Source organism: Daphnia pulex, chromosome 11 (genome assembly GCF_021134715.1).
Source record: "Daphnia pulex isolate KAP4 chromosome 11, ASM2113471v1".
Lineage (NCBI taxonomy): Eukaryota > Metazoa > Arthropoda > Branchiopoda > Diplostraca > Daphniidae > Daphnia > Daphnia pulex.
The window spans coordinates 1278804-1299611 of NC_060027.1; the positions used below are offsets into that span (position 1 = coordinate 1278804).

Below are 20808 nucleotides of genomic sequence, written 5' to 3' on the forward strand. Positions count from 1 at the left end.
CTTTATTCTATCATGCGACAATTACGGAGACGCGTGTATCTCGAGTCTCAACATATTGACATCATATTTTTTATTACCGGTGCACATCGCCACATCCATTCATATTACCCGGCTTACAGCATAAATACAAATGTTGTAAATTTTGACACTAGATGGCGTTCAGTATTGTTATAAACAAAATGTCCGAAAGTGTTGCTTTATCTGTGTTTCGAGTGTTTTTGTTTTTATCGGTTTTTACGAACCAAATTCAACCTTAATTTGATATGCAAGCAAGTATTTAATTGTTAATTGAACACCATAGATAATTGTTACATGCATATTTGTATTCTACTATTGCTAGATATTGTGTCTGACCGTCTGTTATGTTGTCCCATCTGGCATTGGCATTCCTAGTTTTAACAACGAGTTCCTGAATATTTCATTTTTCATATTAGCCACAACTTCAGCTACCGATCATCAACTGAATGACCAATTTTCTTTACAGGCACCAGTATTTATGAATTTTTTCTTTGCATTAAAAGGCATGGTCAATGCTCCAGTAGAGAGCAGTACGGAGGACTGTTTTGGTTTTCATATCTTACAGTCTGTGATCATTATTAGTTATTACATACTGCCTTCGCTAACTAGCATTACAATGTGGGCTGCAATGGAGGTATGTTTTCGTTTTGTCATTTGATTCAACATTGGGGTTCTAAATCTTTTTGGTGTACTACAGTTGGGAGTGGATTCAGCCAAACTCTCGTCTATGCGATATACTATTACTTTACATTTCCAACGGTTTCCACTTCTGATAGAAATTATACAACAAACTTCCAACTACAGTTAGAGGTAAAACTGCATTGCTACATTAGATTTATCTATCTGTGCAATTGAAAAAAGTTAAAAGCTAAACGAGCAATACAAAACAACTCGATCAACTGTAGGACATTTGATTCGTTTGATGTTGTCGCAAGTTGTTTTTCGATGGGGCCGTTTTGAGGTCACAGAACGAACATTAATTTGGATTGCCCCCTCACTTTATAAACGGAAACAGTCCTCCAACGTTTCATGCTCCGCTTCGATCAACTTCAACTCGACTGCAACGATCATCTCTTCATCTACGACGGAGCTCACGCCAACGGCATTTACAAGGTACTACTATCCATCATTGATTGTTTAGAGAGTACATTAATCACTTTTTCCCTGACTGATAGGCCGACCTGTCGGGCCGTCACACGTGTCAAAGCGTCGGCACAATAACCACACGAACCAATTTTGTCACGCTCAAATACGTCACAGATGCTTGGGGCACTGAGACCAGCGGATTTCATCTTGTCACCGCATTCAAAGATAAAAGTAAATCCGGCGTTTTTAACATTTCAATTCGATTTTAAACAATTTAACATAAGGATTTCTGCATTTCCACCGATTTGCTCTGCGATGGCGTCGGATGGCGTCAATCACTTCGGCGATAACACGGACGAAACGTCACTCTGCGCAGACAGCGATCAACATTTCAAGATCCTCGGACTGAATGTGCCGGTCTTTAGAGCAGTGGCCGGAAGTATCGGTGTTGTCATTCTCTGCGCAGTGACGGCCATTATCGTCGTCTGCTGCTGTCGGAGGAAGAAACCGCCTACAACTTCTGGTAAATTATAAAATTGTTTCTAATTGCAAAACCGAATAATAGATATTATTGAACACGACAACAGCTGGAGCAGCAGCAGCAAGTGGCAATAAAGGTCGACTTGTCGACGATGGCAACCAGCAGCAAAAACGCATTGCCAATTTGTTGTCCAGCTGTGTCCAACGATTCTGCTGTCGAAATGCGGATGGGCTCCCGCGCGCTCCCGCCAAACGAATTTTCTCTGCTCAAAATTTAATGAGGTGAACTATTTTCTTTAAAGATTTATGTCCCCCTTTTTTTGTTGGAGATAACAAACTGAATCGATATGACAGCCCTGCTCTCCTCCTCTTTCCCCATGTCTACTAAGAGGGCGAGGCGGCTCGAACCTCTCGTGCTTCACGTGAAAACATCAACAGCCGTGAGCGGAGTAAAGAAACGAAGGAGAACGAGAGCACTCGCTAGACGCAACCAACGCCAGCGACAACGCCACGTCCGGCCAGAGCGCGAAGTGCTGACATGCGTAAAGACAACAATAACGCCGCCACACACAAGTCGAGTCCCGAAGGTGCTCCGTCGCAGCCGAGCCACACCAAACGGCCAAACAGGGACGCCGGCAGACATCCGTCGTCGGCGGCCAGAGAGACTAAAACGCCCGTCAAAGCCACGGCTGAGGCCCCCAAGAGCGCCAAAGGAGTCAAGACGGAAGAAGGAGCTGCTACCACGGGCAAAGCTAATAATAAATCGGTGGCAGCAGCAGCAACCAAAAAGGCGGATGAGGAAGCCGTCAAGGCAGCAGAACTCGTTCAAGTGACAGTTCCGCCATCCGATTCCCAGCCAGAGTCTAAGGAAGTGGTGAACGTCAAAGTTGAAGAAAGCCACCATCCCACAGCTGTTGAAACGCTTCCGGCTGCCGGCTGCGAGACCGAAATGATTTCGATGACGGACGCTACTGCGTCCGATGATGCTCTGGATGTTGAAATTCTTCCTCCCGTCACCACCACCAACAATGACGTGGCTGTCGTTTCCACTCCGTCGGAAGTGTCGAACGCCGAGGGACAAGTCTCCGTCGACTCGATTCCGTCCGGAGCGACGACTCCATCGGAGACGGGCTTGGTATCTGGCGATTCGGTTCCTTCGTCGTTGACGTCGCGTAAAATCATTTCGTCTGAAGAGGAGGCCAAAGCGGCCCTGGCCGAAAAGCGGCGCCTGGCCCGCGAGCAGATGGATTGGGTCGAGCAACAACGAGAGCGGCAACGAGCTCAACAACGCTGTGAGCAGCGACCAGTCAGCCAGTGACGTGACTAGCGTCGGGATGATGAACAACAGCATCAACGACAACAACAGCAACGGGCAATCGTCTTTGTCGCCCGACGACGACTCGCTGATGGATGATGACACCACCAAGCAGAAGAACAATGGCTTCCACCTCCACCACAATCACCATCACAACAACCAACATATCGACGCGACAGATTCCTCCTCCTCCCTAGCCAGCACCACCAGTGATTTACCAGACATCTCGAACGTCACAGCCAACGCTGACAGACAGCGTCAACTCGATTGCCAGTACTAACAACATAACCGCCGAAGTCGAGCCCGTCGAATTTTTAGCTTGAAAAGTTGACTTTCGGCTGTAATCCCCCATTTCCTCCTTTTTCTTTATTTTTGGTCCTTCCTTATTTTTTCCTTTTTTTGATTTTTTTTTAAAACGTCGTTTATCCATTTCTTAATATTCTTGCTAGAGAAAGAAGCTCAGCGCGCTGGGGTTTAGACGGATCAATCACGGCCATCGTTTTCCTCGATTTTCTTTTTTTTAACCAAAAAAAAAGAATTATTTAAAAGTGAAGAAAAATCAAATGTAGATGATCGCTTCTTCTTCGCATCGAAAGGAAAAGTCCTTGTTTGTTTGTTTACTTTTCAACTTGTAACCATCTATTTCTACATAATTTTTTTGTATTGTATTCCACATTTTTCTTGGTCGTGGGCTTTAATAGTGAAACTGAAAGAAAAGGAGTTTTCTTCACGAGGAAAATTGTGCGAGGAAAAGTTGCAGCTGGTTAATGTTTTCTTCTATTTTTCTTTTTCGTCTTTCGAATCGCGGTCGATGAGTTTTTAACTATCTATCTATCGATGTTTTTTTTTCTTGCTGCTTTTACTTCTCTGCTTATTTGTAATGCACCTTAATTTTAAACAAGCTCTGGTCAAGACCGTTCATAATAGTTGGATTATTTTATTGTCTTTTTACGGCCATTAGCGAGTTACTGAACATCTTATGCTTTGGGGATTTAAAAAAAAAAAACAAATATCACAACAACAATCGAGTCAAGCTGACAATGCAGCAATCCGGCCAAAAAAGTGTGTTGCAATTTTCAACACTAGATGGCGATTGGTATTGTTCACTCGCGGCGAACAAATCTAATGATGCTTAGTTCGTTCTCTCTGTTCGATTTTCCTACTTCCTAGTATTAGCATGGTGTTAGTAACCCAGAGTAGTAACCAAATTCAACATAATTTGATACACAAGGAAATCCTTAAGTGTAATGTGTCTAGAGTGATTGTTGTTAATGTTATATCTCTCTGTATTACATATTGTGCCTGTTGTTGTCTCATCAGGTGACATTCATTGGATAGTTGTTGACATATCCAGTTTACAAATTCCTGAGTACTTCATAGTAACCACAACTTCAGCTTCAATTTGATTTGATTTGATGTTAATTGAAGCTGAAGTTGTGGTTACTATGAACTTCACAGTCGGAGTTTAGCCTATCTGCAAATGGCAATGTTGCCCGTTCTTTTCAAGATGGCGGCTGGAATTCGACACGAGAATCGACAGCATTCAGGAGTGATGGCTTTTCCCGGCTGGTAAAATGTATTTTCGCTTTACGTTCTCCTATAAACACCAGTTAAACTTTAACAACCGATCTGATGTGAAATCTTTAGAGTCTAGCTTAGAGAGTTTTGGCTTGCTCTTCCTGAGATTTGGCAATGCGATTTTTCGAAGGAATTGTGCTTGTCACATGTTTGGTGTGTATTCTAGTCCAGCATGCTAAATGATTGTAAGTAGTTAATAGGTCAGTCAACATACATTAAATTTCAATCCATTTGTTCTTTCCTTTGGTTGGTTGGGATAATTGTAAGCTGTTTTTAGGGAATTGCGTAGTCTGTCTTCATGCTTTACCATTCCGTCACATTTTTTCATTTTGTATAATGTTTGAAATAATTAACTTACTTTTCACTGTTTCCTCTAGATTCCTGACTGGAGATTTTTGTGGTGTTGTGGAAGTGTGGACTACAGAAGCAGATTGCTGATTCAAATGTGTTCTTGCATTTCTTCTGTTGTGGTAAATGTTAGCCTTTTCTAGATCATTACTTAGTCTGTTTTCAATTCTTTTAATTTTTTCCTAGCAAGCTTCTACATGTGCTGAACATTTTCATTTGACTTCGATTACTTTAGGTTATTCACCACATAGTTAAACTTTACTCATGTCTTGGTGTAATTTTACATGTTAGATACTATCTGTTCATCTAAGTAATAAGAAATTTGTCAAATAGGTTTCACAGCCAGGTGAAGTCTGAGCTTCTTCAATGCTGTCTATTGTGCTCATGGTTTTGTTGCAGCCAGCTGATGATTGGTGTTATGAGCTGCTGCATGCAGTCCATCGTGCTGGTGTGGTGAGCTGCTTCTATCCAGTCTGTGGTGCTGGTGTTATCCTTAATTGTTGGCTCTAGATTACTTACACGATTTTGGATTGTGGTGTTTGTGGTAGTATAAATAGTGCTGTACTGCTGTTCATAAATAGTAAAAGTTATTGCAAACTGATATCATGGTTTACAAATTCTTATCTATGTAATGGTGTTTGGTTTTACGCTGAAGATTGCTTAGTGAAATAACGAAAAATAAATAACATGAAGATTAATTTTGTAAGGAATTTTTATATTGTCCCACCTCCACCCACAATTCCTCCACTTTTTACAAACATAACATGACATAATTACGTACACATTTACACACACATACACTTAAGTTAACCCGTTGGCTGCCACGCCATACAACCCGTAGGTTGTTTTCTACTCTCTACGCGCCACGTCTGAAGGATCCATGGCCAAGGTGGGACTTGCCATTGCTGACAAGTCCGGGCTGACACGGTGACAGGAGAAGATGGAATGCACAACCTCTAGAATCCATCACCGTATCGACAAGGGGGAAGTCCCTATGGTGCATTGCCTAACAGGCGCCTTGCGGCGAATTTTGGGCTGGTGCGACTGTCCGACCCCGCGGCATGTAAACCACGAGACCGAACAGCGCGGCCCGTGCTAAGGAGCTAGGGGAGAACAAAGGCGTGGCAGCCAACGGGTTAACTAACACATAACGAAACAATACCAACAATACGATGATCCGCGTTGATGACGAATCTTGGTGCCGGTCGCGATGATCCACGTTGATGACGAGTCTCGGAATTCCATCTTCTTGACATCTCATCTGCATTACCAGAATAAAGACAACAAAATTCTTAGTGACATGCCAAAAAAAGTTACGTAATAGTCACATAGTACATTTAGGTTTAGGTACATTGGTCTGTTTTTTTTTTGCTAAAAACTTTAAAAGCCCGATTTAAATTGCTTAAAATCTACCTTACAATATTGAGAACTGTACAAATAACAAAGCTCACTTGCTAGTAAAAAAAATAATCCGGAAGTATACCGGAAGTAACCACAGCGCCTTAACCTTTGAGCTGTCGTCAAATTAAACCACATATTCGTGATCTCCATGAAATTTGGGGTCGATTAGGAGTGATTTAAACGAAATCCAAAATTTGGCCAAAATCGAGAATTTTCCTGAACTATAGTTCAGGAAAATTTTCGAAACCGGAAGTACGCGTACGTAAAAATAAAAACATGAGCTTTACCACAAATTTAAAGAGGATCACGAATTTGTGGTTTGTTTGTGCGTCGAATGAATAATTACTGAACTACGGACTGAAATGAGAAAACCGGAAGTAGAAAAAAAGCAAAAATCGATAATTTAACAAGTGAGCTTTGTTGGCAGAATAGATATCGTCAGTTACCACTAAAAATTTCCACACAATAACTGCCGATAAATGTTTAAAGAGATGTGCAAAGTAACTAAAACTGACTGTTTTGACAGCTGAGCATTATCGAAAAGCCATCTAGCGTTAGAAAAAAGAAACGTCTAATAATACTTTGCGCGCAAGAAGGCCCTGATTTTGGAATTACTACATAGACATAGAGTTTAACGCAAGTAGATCGCTAGTAGATAATCTAAGAAAATAAGTCAATTGTCGGGTACCTGGGCATAATTCGGTGGAGAGTGACAGGCGGACTGAAGCGACTGGTCTAACTCGGTAGTGAAGTACGATAAATTGTTTAGCAGCATAATAAGCAAAGAAGCTAGATGAGTGTGGGTAGCGAAGATAATGATGGAGCAGAGATTTGGTAGAAGTCACTCTTCTGTAATGGACAAAGGCCAGCATCAAGGATCTCTGTGCCAGGACCACACAATTCCAACAAAGAAACTGCGTTGTAGATTGACATCGGCGGCTGACTCGCGAAATCCAATGGATCCAATGGCATACGACACAACCTATGAATTCCTAAAGCAAAGAACAGATAAAGGTTTTAACATTGCAGTGACTACAGTGAGGCCCATAAATACCCACGACCAAGGTGGAATCCAAAGTTAATTACATGATAAATCAAGAACATAGAAGCACACCTTTATCTCAATCTGTTGTATGCTTTTTTCTGTTGTAGGCTCGTTTCTTGTAGCTATGAAGTGGGAGATGCCGAAAAAATGGCAGCAATACAATTTCATGACGCAACAACCCCACCAAGTGTTTAAAGGTGTAAGGCAAGAAGAAACCTGTTAAACAAATGGGTGTGAATTTTGACATTATTTTATTGCATTGATGGATGATGAGGTAGTAAATTCGGAAGGTTATGCTTACCTGTAACCGTATATGCAATGCCACAACTTTTGGGCATAACAGCTTGCAGTTATGTCTAAGATGTGAGAGGATGATGCAGATGAAGCTGAGCGTGTGAGTCACAGAAGGGTTGAGCAATTGGTTTTTTTAAATGGAGTCCAAATTTAATCTTCGTAGTCTATGACTAGACGGCAGGTACATTTTCTAGAATTCCAAGTACAATACACAATTAGTCAATTGGTCAAGTACACAGTGAGTGATAGAAAATTTTCTACTATGTAGTTAGAATAATAACAATAAGCTTACATGTAAATAATTGGTTGATTTTGGGCAGTAAAACATGAAAATTCGAAAACAGAAGATGACAAAAATCTTCACACATTTCGCCATTTTAAAAACAATACACACCATCTAGCGGCAGACTGGACAATCGTCTAAATTGTTAAAAACAACCGCTAGATGATGCCAGTGCTTCATGCAGACGAGACGATTGTCCCAAGCTCCCAAGGAAGGATCTGACGCCTGGAGTGACAGCTGAAATGTGAAATGTGGAAAATCGAAAGAATTCGAAAAGTGAAATCAATATTCAGCATAAGTTACCATGTTTGAAACTGAAAAACTAACTTGACTTGGTAGTATGTTAACAAAATGTTTTCATGCATATTTACCAGTTCATCATTATTCATTTGCCTCGTAATGACGACCATTGTTGAAGCTGGCCAGGAATTCTAAGCTGTCATCAATCCTGCAGCTGTAGTGTGCCTATACTAAAAATGGAATAAAAATGGTAATATCACAGCTATCTTACAAATTTTCTGTTCTTGTCTTTCAGGTAAACGTTTTGTAAATGGTTAATCTCAAGTCCAAGAACTTTGAGTCGTCATTTCACTCAATTGACTTTCTGTTTTCCGATTTTAATATTGGTGAGCTGCAGTTTGAACACTCAATAACATTTTCTACATCTACAATTCATTGTGTTTGTCTCGAGGATTTTGTTTGATTTTTCTAGGTGATAAATTGCAAGTACTTACCTGAGCAGTTGAGCTCTACTTTTCTGTGGTTCCTTTCAATGATTCATTTGAGGTATTGCTTGCTGTCAATGAATCTTATTTTTAAATTGACATTTAAATAATCTGTGTAGTTTAATCCCTCGCGGCCTCACCGCTGTTCCAGACCTTATGTACTAGTGGAATATGCAGAAAGATGTTGAACTTATTCCAGGTATCTTCTCAAAATCTTTTTTTTACTGTTTTCTTAGTTAATCATTTTATTAAATTTCAGGTTAACCCTTTGCCCTTGTGCTACAATTTGAAGATTTTGACGGTAACAGAAGAGCTTGCTTTCGATCAATATCAATAAATTAGGTAGATGTAGATAACTTACAAGTACATATCTGGGCTCCCTTCTTTTCTGTGGCTCCGTTTCCCTAACTTACCACTAACCAACGCCCACCGGTGGTCACTTACCCTCTGTGATAACTAGGAGGATGTGAAGGGCTCTGGTCGAACGGGGACTTGGAAGGCGCATGACCTGAGGAAAACTTTTGAAGGGTCATGAGTCTAACCCTAGTAAAACTTGCTTCGAACTCTTCTTCCTTGTCCAGATAATCTCCCTAGGCATAGTCGATCAAGGCAGAGCTTCCTCTGTCTTGATTGACTGTATGTGGCAATTAAAGTAATGAATGAGAAAAACGTGGAAATCTGCGTCAGGTAGTTTAAAAGAATTATATAATTTTGTCATATATGATGTTGATATGTATGTTAATATCTTGCACGAAACAAAAAGATTTGTTTTGCACAGTATTATTATTTAAGCAATATAACAGTATGTTAAAAATATTTAGTAATAACAGTTATGATGTAATAAAAATTTATAGATATGTATAGTTTCAATTAATTATGAATGTGGTGTAAGGATATTTTTATGGATGAGGAATTTTTCATTTTTGGACAGTTAATGGTTTAAAACTATGGTTTAAAACTGATATTCTACTTACCTTCTTTGATAAAACACAAAATTTTTATTTTATTTATCACATCTCCCACCCAACTTCCCCCTCGTTGCTTCCTCAATCGCGAAGCAATTTTTATTATTTGCTCGACATAAACACTCTCATATTTCTATTCCTTCTTATCATTAAAACGGTAAACTGCAGACACAATGACAGTTGATAAAATACTGGTTGCAACTTCCGTAACACAACACCAGCACCAAGGAACAGCCACAGGTTAACTTCGATGCAAAAAAAATCTTTCGCCAGCTTAGGCTGCAACAACAGGCCACATCGGATAGCAATTACGGGAAGATAAACCTATAACCAAAAATAAATGGAATTAATAATAATGCAACACATCGTTAACATTGCAATTAAGATGACAAATTCTCTAAATTCAATGTAAAAGCAACTTACTTCTAAATAGCAATTATTGAAGAACAACTGGAACTTCTTCTTTGTTGTTGATGCCCTTGCTGAAATAAACTACAGAAACAAATCATTTTCATTATGTTTAGGGCAAGAACAAAATAACACACTTTTACTTTTACCTGTCATTGGAAGTTTGTTGTGTGCTTCCTATTGAGAGGCGGGAACTGCAGGGATTGGCACCCTAGAATTTCAATAATTTTATTATTGCTTCAGATACACTAATAATTGGGAGAACTGGCTGGTATGGTGGGTGGCAGAAATCATGTTGTTAGTGATGCCATCGCCAGTGAAACTGATGGTTGACTTGAGGATTAGAACCTGGATAAAGTTGGAATTTAAAATTTAATTGGGAAGTGGTTTCACAAAAATTTTGTGAAGAGGTCAGTACTGCACATCAATTCGAACCCAATTACTTTCAACCTATGCTTCATTTGGTAACAAAAATTAAATAGGATTAGAAACTGGTTGCCTTTCAATGTCTGTCAGACCACCTCTGGCATATACCAAAGTTTGTTGAAATTTGTTTAAGAGTGATTGTGGTGCAACATTATGGCTGCTTGCTTTGCCTTTCTCTATCTTGGGAATAAAAGTTCAGACGTTAGATTTCGTAAATAGTGTCAAACGTTTGAACTGATTTTGATTGGCAAGGGAAACAATAATGAAAAAATATTAATTGAGTTGCCAATTGTAGAGCAGGAATAACTTCATTGTGGTGGTGATGTGAAGTGGCAGTTCCTCATTGCCTTCCTCCTTTCAGCATGGCAAAAACAGAAATAGAAAATGCATTCTACAAACCGGCAGAAGGCGAGAAACCATACTCCGGTAATGTTGTCACTTGCTGTCACTTCTCGTGATAAATGCCAGCAGACATCTTGAAAGGAACGCGCAACATTGCCATTTGTAGTAATGAAATTAGAAACGTCGACTCTGCAAAGAGCAAGCAAAGAGGCAAAGCGAAGTGCGAACAAAATAAAAGAAATGTAATGTTTAGCTTAACGACTAATTTATAAACTATTTTAAAAAATTGTGTTAGAAACTTGAACGAAGAAAATGCCGTAGCCGATCCAAGATCGACCTGACATGGAATGTCTATGATTAACAAACACGCCACTTTAGCTTTAGCACACCTTCTTACCTTTATTTAATATTTATGCGCTCCTGTAGACTGTCTTTTTATGCTGTATTCCTGCGGTCTTTCTGCTGTATACATTATGAATAAAGAATCACAACCAAGAATCAGGATCTGGTTAACTTAAACTTACGTTGTTATTAGTTGGTGCCGATAAATAATGAAGATAAATAAAAAGCTATTGAAGCAAGCCGTAGCTTTTCTCCTGAAAATACAAATTTAATTAGATGTCCAAGCAAGAACATAGAAGCACACCCTTACCTCAAATCTTGTGCAGGTGTCCTACTGCTCATTTCTCGTAGCTGTTAAGTAGGAGATGCAGTCAGAATAACTTACATTTAATTGTGCCGAACAGCACAGATGAGTATCCAAAAGTTGCTGCTGTAGCCCCTCACCAGTTAATTCCCTGAAAATAAATTAGTCACTTTTCAAATTAGTAATATTAATCATGGTTTAACTTGGTAACTGGGAAATTTGCCTCAAACAATCATCTCTGTTTCCTGAATTCGGGAAATGCACTATGAAAAGTGGTATTTGGGATTACATTGAAAAACGTGAAAAAAACGTTTGAAATTAAGAACTTGATTAAGTTTTGATTTTCAACTATTTGACGACCCTCGAATAATGTCTATGTGACCGCTAAATATTTTTGTACTTTCGCTATAAAACAAATCGCATACATGAGAGACCTTTAGCTTGAAGCACTGTCATTTCCAGATTAAATGGGAATTTCTGTTACAAAACAAAAGCTGGGAAAATTCCATTTTTAATTAGAGGTAGTGATTGCATCAGTGACAACATGGTATAGCCTACTACTTCATACACTCAGCAATATAATAAATTGAATGCCACTGTTTTTACACAATTTGCTTCATCATTAGATCCTTTCCCATGGAGTCTGTCTATTTCCGCGTTCAACATCCTACATGACAGTCGTGATTTCGACCAATCTATACAGCTTATTGAATTGTAAATAAGAGTGGCTTCAGGCGGAACGTCACGATTTACCACGGCTGGCTTTCACACAACAGATATTAAAACTCATAGAGCAAGGGCATTGCAGCCCTATTGTTTTAAACAAAAATTCGGACCGTTTCAAATGTTTCAAATAAGAGCGTGTCAAATTGGCAAAAGAAGACAGCACAGATTCGTCTAGCCTTCAACTAAAACAAATGAATTTGTTGCTTCCATTTTATTACGTCTAATCATCATTTGTTTGTGTCAATAATAGAAATGCGAAAGAGTCAATTTTGCAATTCAAAACTGTTTCCCTCCAGGTGCACAACGACTGACCCATTTTTGAATCAATTTGCTTCCTCACTCCTTTCTGTTCGACGTCTATTTCGGTGCGACCTTTTAAAGTCCGAAACGATTTTCATTGCTCGTATTTTTTTCCAAGAACGTTCGACGAAATTTAAGAAATGCACTCTCTTGTGTTGTGGGAGTTTCCCAAAAGGTTTTCACGAAAGCAGCAAAATGTGTAGAGGCTCTTTACACCTACAGAAATAACAATAGGAAGGTTACCGGAATCCAACTTCCTTTCACTTCCTGTCTGCGTCGCACCTTGCCAGGTTTTTATTTTTATGACGACGAAATCAAAAATGTTGCACAATTTTCACGTGTCCGCCCTGAGAATTTCTTTGATTTTGGTGTATATACAGTCCCAATCAATAATGTGGTTCTATAGTCGCCGATGGGCTCAAGTGAAATCATCCGCATGTAGAGAGAAGGCCAAAAAATGACACGCCCATAGATGGTCATCATTACAACGTTCCTCGGGATTCACGCATACATTTAAATTGGCTGAAAAAGACTGGAATTACAAGAAATCTTTCGCGTGTATACCCTCGTTCAAGGAAAGACTCATTAATCGGAAACTGACGACGTATAAATCGAGACATCTTTGGTAATGTCGGTATTATCCATTTGCATCACTGTATGCAACCTGGAGGGGAGTCGTGTTTTTTTTTGTGCCGAGCGGCCCATTGTAATTATCTGCTGTACTCTGCGATACCAAAAGTGGAAAAAAATTGGAGGGAAAAAAAAAAACACCGAACGGCATCATAACCTTGTAACGTGCGTAGGGCCCACCAAGGTTGTTTTTTTTTGCCCCCCTAACGTTTTTGCCGTTTCATGGTAGGTGTATAAAGCCAACGTTCCCGGAACACACGGATTTATTTCCCCTGTGATACTTGACACAACTAGTTCGATGACGACCAACGCGCGCCGTCAACTTTGCCTAGTGGTATTAACATCATTTAGATTTGATCACTATTTCTCAACTCTAATCGTGACGGTAGTTAATTTATGTTTAACCGTATTTCATTTGATATTTTTTAGCTGGTAGGAGCACTAGTGATTATTACAAGAAAGATCGATGCCTCACCCATTCACAGTGATGAGACCCGAGGAGTTGATTCAATGGAAAGTCACGAATTCCTTCCGGATGTGTCACCGGGACGAGAGAAACCAAACGTTTTTATTAACACCCAACAATTTCAAGCAGGTGGGCAATTAATGTCCAGATATTCTGACGAACACCACGACTTCTCCATTGAACAAGTCCGCGCTATTTTGGCCTCTGCTGGGCAATTGGCTCCAACTCAGACCAACAACGGACCGGCCGGTCAAATGACTGGACTCCAAACCCCAAATATGCGCAATCCGGTTTTGATTCATTCAGACGAACACGACTTTTCCGATGAAGTATCGCTTCTTGGCATTTTACCAAACACCCAGCAGCAGAGTTCCAGCACAACCCCAATGGCCAGCAGCACCACCGGTACCGCTGCTGCCGGCCAAGAACCCAACCGTGGACAGCGAATTTTCAACAAGCAGCCGGATGAACGTTACATTGTGTCCGCCAGACCGGGTAAACAGGCGATTATCCGGACTGGATCGATCCCCGGCAGTCCTATCCAAACTACATCCATCCACAAGGCCACGTATGGACATTCTGACGAGCACGACGATTACTCGGACGAAGTCAGATCCATTTTGGCCCCACCCACTGCTCAGAATAACGTTCCGGCGAATAATAATGGCGGCCGCATAACGGCTAATATCCCTGGATCCGTTTACAGGCTGCGCTCTAACAGACCCGCCAGTCTACCATGGAGAGAAGGTGAGGATGACGTTCAAGTTCAAATTGATCCAGTAACCAAGCAGGTGGTGAACATCAGGACCGAATTGAGGGACTCTCTCGAGCACGATGTTGACTTTTCTGACGACATTACCTCCCGTATCGTTGTTTCGCCCACGCTAGTAGTTTCATCAGTAAACACTAACGGCAATGTCCAGCCGACACCTTTGAACGGCCGTCTTCTATCAGCACTGCATTCCGACGAGCTGTACGACGACTCTTACGAAGTTAAAGTCAATCTCAACCGACCGAACGGACAGAATCTGACAGGACCAGTCCATTTTATTTCACGACATTCGGACGAGCACGACGACTCGCTGGAAATGGTCAGAGGCATTCCAAGTGCTGGCCAGGTTCGCCCGGTTCTACCCGTCCAAACGGCCGTCAACGGAGAGCGTTTCATCGTCGGCAAACATTCCGACGAAGTTGACGATTTTTCTTTGGAGGATTATCACGACGCCGTCAGATCCGGACGAACCCAATTACCAATTGCGTCAGCCGGCCTTCCAACGGTAACAACTGGAGTTGAACACCTTTTGAGACATCCCGACGAGCACGACAGTTCGATTGAACTCATTCGCTCCCTAGGAAATCTTCCCGGTATTGCACAAAGTCCAATGGTACAGCAACAGGGTGTTCAAGGTGTCCAACTCATTCAAAAACATTCGAGCGAACTCGATGACACCTCAGTCGAAGTTATCCTGGTACGAAATCAAACCGGATCGGGGCACCATCTCATTTCCCAGAATTCTGACGAACACGACATCTCGCTGGAAGTTGTCAGACCAGTTCTCAACCCTCAAACTGGACAAAATCCGGCAGCAGTAGTAACACCAGTCCAAGGACTTCAGGTGATTTCACGTCATTCGCACGAGGATGACGACATTTCCTTGGAAGTTCAACTGATTCGAAATGAGACAGCACCGGGCCATGTTACTCGAGTGTTGAAACATTCTGACGAGCGTCACGACACCTCGCTAGAAGTTACCGGAGCCATTCTCAACCTTCAGAATGGACAAGTAGCGGCGGAAGTTCGTCCTGTCCAATCCCAAATTATTCCCGGCGAACATTTGCTCAGACACTCTGACGAAGTGGACGACATTTCTTTTGAACTCCATCACGTCACTTCCGGAATTATTCCGCCTCCAATTACTGTCGGCGGAATCGTTCCAGCGGTTCCCGCAGCAACCGGCGTTGAACATCGTTTAATACACTCGTCTGACGAGCGTGATATTTCTCTAGAAGACGCGATTGTCAGAGCCCCGGGCGTCCCAATTGCGTCACAGGTTGGTATGATACAGTTGGCACCAGCACAACAACAAGGATTGCAACAGTTGAGGGATTCGGATGAGCACGACAATTCGAAAGAAAGATTAGGACAACTTCTACTAAGCGGAAATCTCAATGGATCGGTTACTTTTCCTCGGGATTCCGTAGAACGCGACGACCTGTCTTTGGAAGTTGACGTAAATTTACTTCCGGAGATTCAGCGCCTATTTAGAAATGTCAAAATCGACGGAGCGCCTTTGCCGGAAGTTCAGAGCCCCCCAGCAGCCGCAGCAGTGACAGTAGCCCCAGTAACAGGAGCACCAGTGGCAGCAGTGAATAACCGAGGAAATCAAGCGGTTCAACGCATGTCCCGCCTGCTCAAACAGAACGTCACGTTGGAGTTGCGAGAGATTTTAGCGAATCCAGTGTTCCAGCAAAAGATTCAAGAACTCGACAGGCGTTTGAAATCGGCGCCAGATTCCAGGGGCAAGCGTCTCATAGAGAAATACGCCGAAGCTCTGGCTTTGTCGTCGTCGTCGCCATCATCTCATTTCAACTCCGCCGCAACGTCACCAACCATCAACTCTTGTTTGTACCTCTCGCTTTTAATCACTTATTGGGTTTCGCTTTGGCTCTGATATTTAGATTGTGGACATTGGGCACTCTTTGAATAGGGCAATGGACATCGCTAATTATAATATTACTCGTAGAATGTCTCACATTTGTGTATACCATCTAGCGGGGTTTTTCTTTTCCTCACGGGTCCTTAACACTTGTTGGTTTAACCCTCATTTTATCAATTAGCTTTGGGATTTACATATTCTGAGTATTAGCGCATGATATCCTTCTTCTCTCCCTGGGGGTGATTCAATTATTGACAGCCTTTTTCTATTTTTCCACAATTGCAGCAAGCGAGCTAAAAATACAGTTTTAGCTACAACAATCGATTATTCATTTGACCAAGCTTCTTCTTTTCGTTTCGATGTAGCGGTATTACACATACCAAAAGGTAATAACTATAGCAATAACAATTTAAAACACAACAGCCGGGAATTTGACAAAACAGGTGAGCTGTAAGTAATAAGTAATACGACCTTTAACACAACTGGTTTCCTACAAACTTATACAAAAAAGTCAGACGAAGGTAACAAGAACTAAAAATCCAGTATTAGATTTTTTTTCCCGTGCAATTTCTGCGCATAATATGGCACATAATGTGCCGCATTAATATGTAGATTTATTACCAAACGGAAACTAACAACGCCAGCGACGTTTGGAATGTAGAAAGTCCGAAAGTTTACATAATACAGCTGCTGGTTCGAAGGTAAACTAAAGTTAGTCAATACGATTCGAGCTTGCCCAAAGTCTGTGAAAACAGCAGAACCATTGGTGTATAGTCAACGCGTTTTTTGGTTATTGAAAAACGATCTCTCTTGGTACACCGACGAGATTAATAAGCAATTGGTAATATGCAATTAAAAAGCTCTTTCGCAATTGTGTGTATATTGTGTGTTATTGCCCGTAATACTTCCGTTTTTTTGTCAAATAAATACATTCAACTATATTCACCACAATATTCCACAAATGAAACTCGGCCAGAAAATAAGTTGTCCGTCATAAATCATAAAATCCGTCCGTCCTCTTTGACTGTTCAAATTGGAGCACGGACAACCGCAGCATTCAACTGTTCACGCTTGCGGTTTTTTGAAAAATAATAATAGGACTCCATATCAAATAAAAGGCATTCTTGGCTGGCGAAGCGTGTAAATATTTCTGTTGTCATTTTCAAAACAATAGAAATATTATTACAGCCAAGGTTAATAATAATTTCCTTTCACTCAATAAGATATCAAATGGAATTCGTCGATGATACGATTTTCTAGAATCAAAAAGTTCTGTTTTAGCCGGGTTGTTTTTCTATCTAATACAATAAGAAAGAGATTTATCTGTTTCAAGTACACTCGAAAGGTAAAACGTCATTGTACATTTATAGCGAACCCCCGTGAGTCACGGATCGGTTGTCGAACATTTGCATTGAGACCCAAATATTTATCGAGAACTTCCATCGCAAAGTTGTAAATGATTGCAGCATAAAAAGATAACCTTGGGGGATAAAAATACAAAGGCACTCCGGCCCGGGACTGCGCAATGAAAAGGCGGGATAAAATATTATAAGATTATATACCCGAGGTTTATTTAGAACTTGGCGAATGGAGTACACGCAATAATTGAACTTCGCAATTCCACCAAATACCCATTCTATCTGAAAAAATAATCCACAAGTACTTGACATGATTTAAACCATTTTTTCTTTTTAAATCGCTAAAAGGAAATTCAAATTCATTGCCCATTTCCGGAATATCCAATTACTAAATACACCAAATAATATTTTCGGGAAAAAACTGTGTCGCAATGTGGCTGCCGGCTCATTTGCTCTCGCTATCATACCAGTAAAAAACCGAACCTTCCACTATAGCTCCCGTCGCACATTTAATTTAAATAATGACTTGACACGAATTAAGTGACTGCGCAAGATAAATCATTGAATTTTTTAAAATGCGATGGACCGGCACTGGCTACTTTTGGGTCCAAGATAAAACGTACCCAAGTATCAAGGGCAAGCTACCTTGATTGCAACCTCATTTTCTCCGATCTGCTGCTGATCTTGTGCTTAATAATTCCAGTTAATTTCCCAGTTGTCATACCGCCTCGCCCTTTTTACGCTTGAATAGTACAACACACCCAACCGGATTTCTTTTCTTTTTTTTATTTTATTTTATTGCAAAATCTTTTAGCTCCAAAATCACTGGAATTAAGTCGGGTGTGCTGTGAGTCAAGTCTCAGTTTCAACCCCTCCAGACTAGCATCTCATATGCATGAAATGTGTTAGCAAGGTCAACACCAGCTTCCAGATATTACAGCCTTTCACTTCCTGTTACTTGGGAACCTAGACGCGTTTGACTGCGGCCCGGGTCGCCCATGTGAAATGAATAAGGCCGCGCGCGTGCGGCTGTTGAGGTGCTACTGTGCCCCCATTAAAGGTATGCCATAAAAATGAGATTTGAATTTTTCAAGTTGACTTGCGCAATTGTCTGCTGTTGCCTCCTCCCCAACTCAAGAAACAAATAGGTTGCGGAACCTATTTTACCTTTTTGTTACCCAAACACGCCAACCAAAGCTAAAAAGATAGTAAAAAGAAAAACAAAAAAAAGGGCGACGTCTACGTAACCTTGTAACATTCCGTTACAGAGCCAAGGCTTTTCTGGGTTCCTTTTTTTCTATCCTATCCTATATATCCCAGAGTTGCTGGAAACAATTTTATTTCCTGTACAACATTTGACTGAAGTTGACGCGCTTGTAGTTCAATCCAGACCTCATCATGCGCATTTCGTTTAACATAGTGGTAATATAACAAAGTGTGCTCAAACATCACCAACGCTCAATTAAAAATTGGATGTGTTCGCTCATTTTCTCGTTAACTTTAATCGTTATTGTCTCATTTGTCTCATTTATAGCTACTCGGAGCGTTGGTGTTTGCGACCCATTCGGTCCACTCTATCGAAGACTTTCCGGCTCAGGTGGGAGTCAATCGCCACGGCCAGACCATCAACGTCAACGGACATCTCATCGGCATTTCCCGGCAATCGCACGAGCACGACGACATCTCAGTAGAACTTCTCGGCCGGGCTCCAATGAATTCCGGCAACGGCCAGAATGTTCAAAGTCGGATACCAATGGCGCCAATGGCACCCACCAACACCCTGCAAACTGTCCGACTCTTCAGAGACTCAGACGAGCGTCACGACATATCGCTGGAAGACATGATTGTCCGCCAGCACAACCGCCAACTTGTCCCCGGCCAACAACGTGTCCGTCCATTCAGAGACTCGGACGAGCGTCACGATTTTTCGATCGAAGATTTGATCGGCCGCGGAGCGATCCGCCAGAACATCCAGAGCCGGAAATCGCCCATCCAGCCGGGCGGAAATATTTTCATGGACTCTGACGAAAACGACTTGTCCGATGAAGTTAATATGTCTCTACTCCCCGAATTGCTCCGCCTTCTCCAGCCGCAAGTCCAGCAAAATCGGGTCCCAGTTGCCGCCAACCAGCCCGGCGTCAGTCAGCCAATCATCCAGCAGCGCCACAACGAAATTGCCAGCCCTGTTTTGGAATTCCAAGAGATCCTGACGAATCCCACTTTCCAGCAAAAGCTACAAGAAATCGACGAGCGTTTGAAAAGGGCGCCCGCCGCCAGAGGCAAGCGCCTCATGGAGAAATACGCCACAGCTCTGGCCATCTACTCGTCCCCGTCCAATGCCGGAAGCCCGTCAATTAATTTCTCTCACTTCCTTCCGCTTTTCATCGCCTGTTTCTGGGTTTGGCTTTCTTAAATTTCAAATGCGTCAATCATTTTTTTAAGACCTGCAGAACAAAAGCCTTTTTTGTTTTGTTTTTCCTATTTTCAAATGTTATACAGTTTCAAAAATTTGAGAAAACGGCGGTAAAAAAAAGGGGGTTTTTGAATTTAAAATTTCTTTCTCTAGTTCGAGGAAAAAAGAATAAAAGATGTTAATAAGAATGGAATAACTATGTCGATTGATTAATAAAAAAAAAAACATTTTTAATCTCTTTAATAAAGTTTAAAAAGCGAAATGGAATTAACCTTTTGTTTGGATAACCAGTATTTCTCGACTGGTTAGGTAACAAATGGTTTTTCTCTAAATAAACGTGAGTCAAAGTCAAACATCGTCATGTGCCAATATTTCCTTGAATAGGTAAAACAAAAAAGTTACGCAGATATTAAAACCGGCTCCGAATAGCAAACAGATAATATGAGCGTTCAAAATGTATAGTCTGTTTCAATCAAAAATAAGCGCAGGTGCAAATAGATCAATCATTTCTTTGTCATATTTTTTTAAACTGAATTCTTTGAACGGAAGAATGCTTCCTCTTATCAGCATTTTGTCCTATCGCATGAGACAATAGTCGACTTGAATTTTAGCTTTATAATTCAACTTTTATATACTTCACAAATTTTTCTATGGAAACTTTTCACCAAAACTGTAAGAAAAAAGATAACCTCTGCAAAAAGAAAGATACAAAAATATTTTCCAACCTAATCACCGGTCGGCAATGATCGGTTATTGGAAATTTGAAACAAATTCTCAGACAACATGAGACTATTAATCTCGGTGGCTTTCCGGGAAATCAACGGCACGCCATTTGTCATAGATAAAGTCAAATATTCAAAATTTCTTGGGCACCTTTCGAGCACAAACTTTCCCTCCA

At 41.0% G+C, this 20808-nt stretch overlaps 3 protein-coding genes and 1 long non-coding RNA gene across 20 annotated transcripts in view; 3 read left to right on the top strand and 1 right to left on the bottom strand.

The window, feature by feature from the left end:
• Nucleotides 1–15: 15 nt before the first annotated feature.
• LOC124207471 lies at nucleotides 16–5523 on the top strand. 10 transcript variants are annotated; one of them, XM_046604952.1, is made up of 11 exons: nucleotides 16–273; nucleotides 341–652; nucleotides 716–828; nucleotides 924–1131; nucleotides 1194–1627; nucleotides 1692–1866; nucleotides 1976–4468; nucleotides 4547–4662; nucleotides 4855–4947; nucleotides 5012–5099; nucleotides 5159–5523. In XM_046604952.1, the coding sequence occupies exons 5-7, from the start codon at nucleotides 1279–1281 to the stop codon at nucleotides 2415–2417; spliced, it is 966 nt and encodes a 321-aa protein (XP_046460908.1). In that variant the 5' UTR covers nucleotides 16–273; nucleotides 341–652; nucleotides 716–828; nucleotides 924–1131; nucleotides 1194–1278; the 3' UTR covers nucleotides 2418–4468; nucleotides 4547–4662; nucleotides 4855–4947; nucleotides 5012–5099; nucleotides 5159–5523. The 10 variants fall into 10 exon arrangements, 8 of the variants coding, with proteins under 8 accessions (XP_046460908.1, XP_046460909.1, XP_046460902.1 ...); XM_046604953.1 differs by having other exon boundaries at nucleotides 5012–5060; XR_006879991.1 differs by lacking the exon at nucleotides 5012–5099 and having other exon boundaries at nucleotides 132–273; nucleotides 1194–1335; nucleotides 1389–1627; nucleotides 1939–4468.
• A 356-nt stretch (nucleotides 5524–5879) lies between these two features.
• LOC124207477 overlaps nucleotides 5880–20808 on the bottom strand; it is a 42289-nt gene continuing 27360 nt past the window's right edge. For 3 of the 8 annotated variants that reach the window (XR_006879996.1, XR_006880002.1, XR_006880001.1), the window contains 11 exons: nucleotides 11367–11511; nucleotides 11239–11310; nucleotides 11112–11176; nucleotides 10096–10903; nucleotides 9962–10030; nucleotides 8220–9862; nucleotides 7858–8085; nucleotides 7573–7755; nucleotides 7341–7487; nucleotides 6915–7218; nucleotides 5880–6086 (listed from right to left, as the gene is read on the bottom strand). This is a non-coding gene — a long non-coding RNA (uncharacterized LOC124207477). The remainder of the gene's footprint in view (nucleotides 6087–6914; nucleotides 7219–7340; nucleotides 7488–7572; nucleotides 7756–7857; nucleotides 8086–8219; nucleotides 9863–9961; nucleotides 10031–10095; nucleotides 10904–11111; nucleotides 11177–11238; nucleotides 11311–11366; nucleotides 11512–20808) is intronic. The other 5 variants (XR_006880003.1, XR_006879997.1, XR_006879999.1 and 2 more) reach the window with 5 other exon arrangements.
• LOC124207467 lies at nucleotides 13219–16454 on the top strand. The gene is made up of 2 exons (XM_046604935.1): nucleotides 13219–13350; nucleotides 13446–16454. The coding sequence occupies exons 1-2, from the start codon at nucleotides 13315–13317 to the stop codon at nucleotides 16152–16154; spliced, it is 2745 nt and encodes a 914-aa protein (XP_046460891.1). The 5' UTR covers nucleotides 13219–13314; the 3' UTR covers nucleotides 16155–16454.
• Nucleotides 18773–20148, top strand: LOC124207473. Its single transcript, XM_046604957.1, has 2 exons — nucleotides 18773–18919; nucleotides 19032–20148. Exons 1-2 carry the CDS (start codon nucleotides 18896–18898, stop codon nucleotides 19908–19910), a joined length of 903 nt encoding a protein of 300 aa, XP_046460913.1. The 5' UTR covers nucleotides 18773–18895; the 3' UTR covers nucleotides 19911–20148.

Coding starts and splice junctions, on each gene's coding strand:
- LOC124207471 (XM_046604946.1), top strand. CDS start 1,279: ATGCTTGGGGCACTGAGACCAGCGGATTTCATCTTGTCACCGCATTCA. Junction 1,628..1,691: donor GAAACCGCCTACAACTTCTG/GTAAATTATAAA, acceptor ACACGACAACAG/CTGGAGCAGCAGCAGCAAGT. Junction 1,867..1,975: donor TCTGCTCAAAATTTAATGAG/GTGAACTATTTT, acceptor GTCTACTAAGAG/GGCGAGGCGGCTCGAACCTC.
- LOC124207467 (XM_046604935.1), top strand. CDS start 13,315: ATGACGACCAACGCGCGCCGTCAACTTTGCCTAGTG. Junction 13,351..13,445: donor GCCGTCAACTTTGCCTAGTG/GTATTAACATCA, acceptor GATATTTTTTAG/CTGGTAGGAGCACTAGTGAT.
- LOC124207473 (XM_046604957.1), top strand. CDS start 18,896: ATGCGCATTTCGTTTAACATAGTG. Junction 18,920..19,031: donor GCATTTCGTTTAACATAGTG/GTAATATAACAA, acceptor TCTCATTTATAG/CTACTCGGAGCGTTGGTGTT.